At 35.4% G+C, this 9,633-nt stretch overlaps 1 protein-coding gene across 3 annotated transcripts; it reads left to right on the forward strand.

Moving 5' to 3' along the window:
* The first annotated feature begins 813 nt into the window (after positions 1–813).
* LOC107655099 (transmembrane protein 196-like) lies at positions 814–9,239 on the forward strand. Of its 3 annotated transcripts, none has more exons than XM_016442518.1 (4): positions 814–1,223; positions 2,576–2,632; positions 7,631–7,885; positions 8,901–9,239. In XM_016442518.1, exons 1-4 carry the CDS (start codon positions 1,059–1,061, stop codon positions 8,967–8,969), a joined length of 546 nt encoding a protein of 181 aa, XP_016298004.1. In that variant the 5' UTR covers positions 814–1,058; the 3' UTR covers positions 8,970–9,239. The 3 variants fall into 3 exon arrangements, with proteins under 3 accessions (XP_016298004.1, XP_016298005.1, XP_016298006.1); XM_016442519.1 differs by having other exon boundaries at positions 814–1,205; XM_016442520.1 differs by having other exon boundaries at positions 1,155–1,297.
* The last annotated feature ends 394 nt before the right edge of the window (positions 9,240–9,633 follow it).

Below are 9,633 nucleotides of genomic sequence, written 5' to 3' on the forward strand. Positions count from 1 at the left end.
AAGTTCTTTTCCATATGAAACCTGGTTATGAATTAATTAGAGAGGCCATGTAGCTGGATAAATTAAACAATTATTATTTTTCCCCCAAGAAAAGCAATTTCCTTTTCTGGCCTGCCAGCGAGGAAGTGATATTTTAATGCAAATAAACAAAACATTTACTGTGCGTTTGATCTGAGATACCAAAATGCTCTAGATGATGTTCATTATTGCTCTTGGAAATGCACTGTAATGCTCAGCTCTACAGCGGTTTCCATCAGCATTTACAAAGAAATCGCTGGATGGTCATGTTTCTTCTCTGTAAGTGTCGCTGGAAATGTTTTTAGGAATCAATTGCGCGTGGGAAATTTCACAAATATAATCACAGAGCATCCAAACACTACATAAAAAGCATGCTTGTTGTTCCAGCATCCTATATAAAGAACTTTAATGCGCACTATTATGGATTCGGTCCACTCAAAACCTTTGTAATGTGATTGAGTGTCTTGATGCGCTGTGCTGACATGTGCCGTTAGGTGTCCAACTCACTGGTTTTATGCAATAAACTGACCGGGGCGCATTTACCACAATCAGCGCTTTTACGCACCATTGCGCATAACCGCGTAAGGACACCTGCTTCGCTGTTGGACAGAATCGCAACTTTTCCCGCCAGATTATATTTGGAACATTTGTGACAATTACCGTTCTAAGGAATTACTCAAGTATATGATCAAATGACGATTATAAAACTATTTTAGAGCCATTCTACCGCAGCACTGTAAAGAAATTCGATGGTGACAGTGGGCGGAGCTTTTCCTCTGTCAGACTGAGGGAAATCGCATGGGGCAGGAGCAGAAGCATGGTAAACAGAGTGAGGAGGAGGGTAAAGTTAAACTGCTGGCGTTTACGCATCATGGAGAGCACCTTTGCGCACTGACTCATGAACTACTGGTGTGTTTTGGAGAAATCACGTAAGTTGATGTTCATCTGCACACTTTCCTGGATCTTATGCGTTTGGTTTATCTGTGAAGACATGGAGTGAAGCGTTTTGCGCACCGGTCAGGAAGGATGCCCGAGCGAAGATGTGCTCCAGCCGGAAGATCATCTCGAGTTTGTTGGTTCTGTCGGTGCTGGAGATAGGGCTCGGGGTGTCCAGCATCGCCCTGGGCGCGGTGGGTATCTGCCGGGTGAAAGCGGAGCACAAGACGCAACAGGGCGACGCTTCTCCGGTATGGAGCGGAGTGTGTGTACGTCTCATTTTTCTAGTCTTCTTCAGCATAAACAACTGATCCGAATCTACCAAAACTCTCAAGCACTGAAAGTTTGTGCAGCATTTTTTTTTTTTATTAAAAATGTTTGTATTTGTATTAAAATGTACTACCCACCTCAATTTTTGATTCTCAGAACGTTCTGGGAAGGTTAGTTTCTGGTTACAAAAAGAACCAAACAAAGTTACCCGAACGTTCTTGTTTGGTTTCTTCCCAAAACAACCAATTGGGAACGTTCTGTGTGTATACCTTTGAGAAAAACAAGTACAGCATACGTTAGCATAGGCCTATACTTTTAAAATGAGTACTTATCATGTAAACAATGTACTTATATGAGAACTGCATGTAACGTTTCCGGATACTTAATTGCATGTTATTTGCATTATAGTATTATAGTTTAAATATACATTAAATGCATTTTGACCCACTTAAATAGGACTTATGTGTTTATATGTAATTTCATGCTTAAATTGTCTTTGAAATATAATAACTGTAAATGTAATATCAAATAACACATTGAAGTTCAATTATAATCAACTTCACATATGCTTTGGAATGTTAGCAAATAAGTGTACTTCTTTAAAGCATGACTAGAACCATAATGATTTAAAATGTATTTTAACATTTTAATTTGACATTACAAAGTGCACTTTGTTTGAAAGTGTACTTAAGTGTGTTAAGAAACATAGTCATGAAAGTGTTAAGTCACTTAAGTGGCCTTTTATTTAATTAATATTATATAATCTGCAAGTTGTTTAAAAATATACTTTTAAGATTGGAACTACAAGTGCACATTCAATACAATTAAGTACACTTCTTTTTCACAATTTGAATACCATGGCATTTTTATAAGTACCTTAATGTACCATGGAAATACCATAAAATGCATTTTTATATCATGGTCTGTACAGCATGAATGTACAGTGATGTAACTCATATTGTATTGTGGTACAGTACAGTATTTTTTTGTAAAGGAAATCTGACCTAGAGCAGAATGGCACACTTTCTGATGTGTCACAACTTTGAATAACTTTGGTGTTTTCACATATATTTTGTGAAGTTGTCAAATTTTCAGGGTGTATGTGAGATCTTTCCTTCATTAACTCATGCCTCTCTGTACCTCTCTGTAGCGGCTCATAATTCATGATACTCATATAACTTAACCTCATTTGTGTGTGTTCATGTCCAGTTCAGTTCATATACAGTGTGACTTTATTGTCTTTATTTAATCTGAATTCAGTATGATTGGATCACATTTCCCCTGTTTTCTGCATGTTTTTCATTCAGTTCATTTCTGGTAAGATGCTCAACTGATGTTTTCTGTCTCATAGTTTCTTATCTGTGGACTGTGTGGCTTGCTGTGTGCACGGAAAAGGACAGGACTGATTGTGAGTATGCACTTCAGTATTCTCATACACACATTCTGCTGTGCAAGTACACATGTACTGTATACTTACTCTACTGTAGAGCACACACTCTACTGTAGTACACTCTTAAAATGGTTCCAAAAGTTTTTTTTTTGGATCAATACCATAAAAGAACCATTTTTGGTTCACTATAAAGAAACTTTTGTGCATTAAAAAGGTTGCATGGATGTTAAATGTTGTTCACAGCCAATAAAGTTAAGATTGTAAACAGTTAATGCACATTCTCTAGTCTACTACACATACTGTATGTTATTCTCTTGATGTTTCATTATATTTTAAAGGTTCTTCAGATCAGTGTTTAGAGTTCTTTAAGGCATGAGAACATAGATGTTTTTTTTCTAATAAAAAGTTCTAAATGGAAGTTAAACAGGTTTTTGGTTCAAATTAAGACATTTAAAAATGTAGAACAGAAATACAAGATCTTTAACTGTAGTTTAAGATCTAAAACATACTCTTTAGTGTACTTACACATCTCACCATACATATTGTAGAATAATGTAGACTAATGTAGAACACATAATGTAGAATGTAAAAACTCACTTTAAAATGCTATTCTAATTTAGAAATAGTTTTTGGTGGCCGTATGAGAGTGTTTTTGTAAAATATAAACTGTTATCAATATAAACTATTTTTATTTTTTCATGCACTTGTCAATTTTGAGAATTTTGGGCAATTTTATATTCTTACCATGTATTATTTCAGACTAGTGAAAAGAAAACATCCAAAATAATAACTTAAGTGTTTATTTTCATGCGCATTGTCTACATTGCATCTGATTTCAATTACATATTAGCATTTTTACATTTTTTAGCATTGTGATTTAAACTGTTTTGATTTATGGGGTGATAAAAAGACATAACCAAAATCCCCTCAGTAAAAACCTTAAAACTTTAATATATCAACAAAATTAAACAAGAATTTTGAACCTGGTTTACATGTTTAGATTTCCGTTCTGTAAATTTATACAAATTAGTGCATATTTAACCAGATAATGCATCTTTATCACACATGTTCTTTATGACAAATGTGGACATCCGAGAGCAGCTCCAGCTCACAGTGAGTGTGTGTGTGTGTGTGTGTGTGTGTGTGTGTGTAAATATCCCAGGATACTTCACTGGAGAGACGAGATTCAATTAGCCACCTCTGAGTGGAGTGAGCCGCCCCAGCGGAGAGTGTTAATCACAAATCCATACTGAAGTGAAACGCTAGTCTGAGAGGTTCCACGTCTCTCCCATCTTACTCTCCACTTGTCTCTTTTCATATCATTACTTGTTTACCTTTGATTTCTTGTATACAAGCTTTCAGCTTTGTCCTCAAACACGCTTTACCGTTTCTCGTTTTATCTCTCGCCCTCTCCTGCTGATTGATTTTGTTTCACGGGTCTCAATGCACTGCCTGTAATGTTATTGTACGGCTAAAAGGAAATCCTCCCCGTCAGCCTGTAATGGTTCTGAATTCCTGACAGTAACGTCAGGAACTACTCAAGAACACTTAAGTATTTTATCTGCAAATGATATTGACTTTTAGTCCCAGTGGACTGTCTCATCTCAGCAGGGTTTAGATACTTAAACAGCCAACATACTGTAAAAAGTGTGTTTTGTCTGTTTCTCTTCAGTGTGTAACATGATATGGGCTGCTGTAGGAATGGAATACTAGCTTAATAGTATGCTGAGTACGTTCTGCATACTATTTTTTTAACAGTAAAATAATATGAGAGATGGTATGCCGTTTTAGCAGAATCGATAATGCAGTAATTTAAGGAAGTGACAGAATGGTGGAATGAATATGCTTATTCCCTTCTATAATTTAAAATCGTATGTGAAACATTATGCAAGACATTTTTCAAAATAAATGAGGTTATATGCATTTCAATTTTTTATTTTGTGATTGAAGCCAAGACTCTACATGCAAAACCATTGTTATTTTGGGATATATTGCTTCCAGAACATGTCTTCTTTCAGACTAATGGAAAGAAAACATACAAAACACACATTTAAGTGTTTATTACACTTTATCTCTTTATGTCTGTAGATTTCAATTACAATGGATATTTTTAAAAGTTGTTTTCTCAAAAAGAGTTTTATCTTTATTTCAGCAGTACTACAAAATTTAAATTTTTATTCCTATCTGTATTCTGAAGGTTTTTACTGAGGGGTTTGTTCATACATCATTCTGATGCTTTTATTATTGCACTTCATCTATTTGCATCTTTAGGTTTCAGTTACAGTGCTTTACAATCTTTATAGTCGGTTTCTCAAAATTAGGTTTATCTCCACTTCAGTAACACTTACATACACCAAAATTTACAGTTTTATTCCTATTTATAGTCTGAAAGTTTTTACTGAGGGGTTTGTTCATACATTATTCACCTGATTTTATAATTGCACTTTACCTGTTTCGGTTACAGTGCATATCTTTAAAGTCGGTTTCTCAAAATGAGTTTTATCTCCACTTCAGTAACACTTACATGCACTAAAACTTACAGTTTTATTCCTATATATATTCTGAAGGTTTTTACCGAGGGATTTGTTCATATATCATTTACAAGCTTTTTTGTAACATTTTATTCCATAAAATATGGTTAAAATGTATATTTTTCTACCTGTTGACAGTATTTTCTCATTTACAGAGTAATAAAAAGAGATATCCAAAATGCCCTCAGTAAAAACCATTAACTCTAATATGTCAACAAAATGAAACAAGAATTTTTAATCTGGCTTTATCTAATGTTCATGTGGAAATTACAGTAGAAGACGTATGTCAACGTGCTTGCTGCCCCAAAGAAAACAGCAACAAATCCAATGCTCAGATTTCTGGTCTGGAAATGTATGCAAATTAGTGCATATTTAATCATATAATGCCTCATTTGCATATTTTGTTACATTTGTTATATTTTTGTAATGCAAAATAATTGTCTTAATGTACTGTGATTAATCAGCTGGGTTTATGATGATATTTACAGCATTAGTTAAAATGTTACCCTATTCACCTGTAGTGCCTTACATTAAAAAGTCACAAATAATGGATATTTACAATATAATCATTATAAATGATGAGCTGAACGACCTTTTATATGAATGGAAATGCACATGCTTTAATATAGACTTTCCTAGTGCACTGTATATACTGCAAAAACAAGTGGTATGATGGTATGCTATTTTGATCATAGTGTCTACCAACAGTAGTACATTTACATTTTAGTCATTTGCACACCCTTATTAGTGTAAACTATTTATTTATCATAGGAGCCAACAATCTGCAGTGCACAATACCAAGCAGTGACAGTAGCAGTTATTGCGCACTAAAAAGGGGTGTGCCATCCAGGAATAAGGATAACGTGATCATGTGCGACTGTGCTGTGGAGTCAGAAGTCTCTTGTGTAATTTGAGGTCAGATCTGTCCTGAAGTGTTGAGGTGGCAGTTTTCTGCAGGCAGATAATGTCACTGTCTGGATGTGGTCTGACCGATTATAAAATCACAGAGCAGCACAATCCATTCTCCCAGTACACAATGGTTTCATCTTCATCCTCCGTATACAGTATTTCTGCTGTGCTGTACGCTTCCCGATTAATATACGGTGACCTTTATGAGCATGGAAACCAATCAGAACACCTTAGGAAATGCATAGCAACGCCCCTAGCACTTTGGTTGTTACTTTTAGATTTAATTATATTGCATGGAATTGATCTTACTGATATACACTGAACAAAATTATAAACGCAACACTTTTGTTTTTGCCCCCATTTTTCATGAGCTGAACTCAAAGAATTGTCTTTAGGTCACGTCCCAAAACCATTCAAGTTGGTGGTTATTAAGCCTCTTACTAAGAAACAACAACTAGATCCTAGTGAACTGGCAAATTACTGACCCATTTCAAATCTTCTGTTTATGTCTAACATTTTAGAAAAAGTTGTGTAGCGCTATACAAATAAACTTGAATTGAATTGAATTGAATTTTACATAGGCAAACACTACTTTGATAATTTAACTGTCTGATTTTTACTTTCTGATTATATTTTATTTACTTTTTTACATACTGATTTCAGTCCACCAGAAATAGTTAAACTATTAAAGCATTTGTAATAGTGTATAATAATTTTAATAATGTATGAATTATTTTAATGACGAATGCATGAAATATGCATTATTATTTTCAATTTTAAATGCATGTTTTATGCGTTATTCTTTTAATATTGTATGCATGCAATATACATTATTTCAATAATGTGTGCATGCAATATTTAATATATTTAATATGCGTTATTTTACTGTATGTATGCAATATGCATGATTGTTTTGATATTGCATGCAATATGCATTATTTTAATGGTGTATCTATGCAATATGTGTTATTATTTTAATGATGTATGCAAGCAATATGCATTATTATTTAGTTGATGTTTTCATGCAATATGCATTATCATTTGGATGTTGTATGCATGCAATATCAATATGCATTATTATTTGAATGTTGTATGCATGCAATATGCATTATTATTTTAATGATGTATGCATGCAATATGCATTATTATTTTAATGATGTTTGCATGCAATATGCATTATTATTTTGATATTATATGAATGCAATGCGTTATTATTTTGATGATATATGTATTCAATATGCATTATTATTTGAATGTTGTATGCATGCAATATGCATTATTATTTGAATGTTTGCATGCAATGTGCATTGTTATTTCGATATATGCATGCAATATGTGTTATTGTTTTAATGATATATGCATGCAGTGTGCATTATTATTTGAATGTTGTATGCATGCAATATGCATTATTATTTTAATGTTTGCATGCAATGTGCATTGTTATTTCGATATATGCATGCAATATGTGTTATTGTTTTAATGATATATGCATGCAGTATGCATTATTATTTGAATGTTGTATGCACGCAATATGCATACACAAACAGCTAACATTATGTATGCTTTTCTCTCTCAGATGATATTATTTTCCTCCTGCTGCATTTGTGGGTTAATCGGTGGAATCCTGAACTTCCAGTTTGTCCGTGCACTGGTCAAGCGTCCAGATGCCATGCGCTCTCTTCATTTGGCCATCATGTCTCTAGCATGTCTGGGCATCAGCAGCTGCACGCTGTCCACATGGCTGACCTGCAGACTGGCCAGCAGCGAACAGCAGCGCATGTTTCTGGAGAGAGAACATTCACTGCATCACTCGCAAGAAATGGCAGAGAAGGTACGCCAGGAGTTGGTATGTTTGTGCGGTCTGTGTGTGCCAGTGTATCTCATACACTTACAGTCAACGTTACATTAAAGCTGACTCAGTTTTCATACTTAATACAGAAATTTCCAGAACAGAAATATGAACATTGAATAAAGCCAGATTCAAGCTTCTTGCTTCGTTTTGTTGATATATTAGAGTTGAAGGTTAATGTAGATGAGTCTGTTTCTTCATCAGATTTGGAGAAATGTAGCACTGCATCACTTGCTCAGCAATGGATGCTCTGCAGTGAATGGGTGCCGTCAGAATGAGAGTCCAAACAGCTGATAAAAACATCACAATAATCCACAAGTAATCCACACCACTCCAGTCCATCAGTTAACATCTTGTGAAGCCAAAGCTGCGTGTTTGTAAGAAACAAATCTATCATTAAGACATTTTTAACATCAAACCTGGCCAAAATACGATTCCATAATCCATAATAATGTGTGAAAAAGGTCCATCTCCTGTTGTCTCTCACATCAAAATCCACCCACGTATTTGTTTAGAGATGTTTTGGACTGTTTTTGCTTGTAAACGGTGTTTGAGCTGTGTAGTTTTCTCTACTGATTCAGACAAGACAACTTTTTCACTGGAGGAAGTGTTATTATGGATTATGGACTCGTATTTTAGCAGGAAGCAATGGTTTGAAGTTAAAAATGTCTTCATGATGATTTTGTTTCTTACAAACATGCAGCTTTTGGCTTCACAAGACATTAAGTGATGGACTGGAATGGTGTGGATTGCTTGTGGATTATTGTGATGTGTTTATCAGCTGTTTGGACTCTCATTCTGACGGCACCCATTCACTGCAGAGCATCCATTGCTGAGCAAGTGATGCAATGCAACATTTCTCCAAATCTGATGCAGAAACAAGCTCATCTCACTCATACAGTAGCTAAATGGATGTTTTCTCTCTCCTGTCTGTTTGAATGTGTATCTCGTAGCGAAACCTCCTCACAAACTCGGCCGTGTGTTTGTCTGTTTGCAGGAGGTTTTGGATACCACCAGCAATGGCATCTCTCAAATCTCCTTCAACGGACGGAGCGCTTCGCCATGACAGCTCGCTGCCCACTCGCTCTTAACAGCACAGTTCTTCCCCCTGATTGGCTGAGTCAGGCTGACAGTTCTTCACTCTGATTGGTTGAGACGAGCTGACAGTAGAAGCACAGACGGCGTTCACAGGACATCCTGTAGACAGAGCGTCAGATAACAGTATTGAGCAGACAGACAGCCAATCAGTGTCCAGTTACCTGATGACCTCAGGAGAGGTCAGAGCTGATGACCTTGACGAACCAGCGTACAGAAAACAGATATTTGAGTACAAAAAAGCATGCAAACGATCTTCTCTCTCTTTCTGTATCTCTTTCTCTCTCCCTGTATCTAAATGAAGGGAATGTTGAATCTGAAATTGTAATCCTGATACTGTATGTTATACTGAATGCTTTTATCCTGATCGTATAAATGCACACTGTAAAATGCCTGTAAAGATATTTATTAATTTACAGTATTTTTATATAGAGGCTTTGTATGAAAATGAAATAAAGATGTCAAATGTAATTTGTGGCATTATGACTGATGATTATTGATCAGCAGAGTCGGAGCGGAACTCATGTCTGACAACATCTCCAAGACGCTACGCACCATATGACTAGTAAGTTAAATCTCAAATAACTGCCCTGATGACTTGTGTTCTACCCGCTTAAATGATAGAAGTACTTGTG

The sequence above is a fragment of the Sinocyclocheilus anshuiensis genome, unplaced genomic scaffold (genome assembly GCF_001515605.1).
Source record: "Sinocyclocheilus anshuiensis isolate Anshui unplaced genomic scaffold, SAMN03320099.WGS_v1.1 scaffold515, whole genome shotgun sequence".
Taxonomy (NCBI): domain Eukaryota; kingdom Metazoa; phylum Chordata; class Actinopteri; order Cypriniformes; family Cyprinidae; genus Sinocyclocheilus; species Sinocyclocheilus anshuiensis.

Coding starts and splice junctions, on each gene's coding strand:
- LOC107655099 (XM_016442518.1), top strand. CDS start 1,059: ATGTGCTCCAGCCGGAAGATCATCTCGAGTTTGTTGGTTCTGTCGGTG. Junction 2,633..7,630: donor GGAAAAGGACAGGACTGATT/GTGAGTATGCAC, acceptor TTTCTCTCTCAG/ATGATATTATTTTCCTCCTG. Junction 7,886..8,900: donor CGCAAGAAATGGCAGAGAAG/GTACGCCAGGAG, acceptor GTCTGTTTGCAG/GAGGTTTTGGATACCACCAG.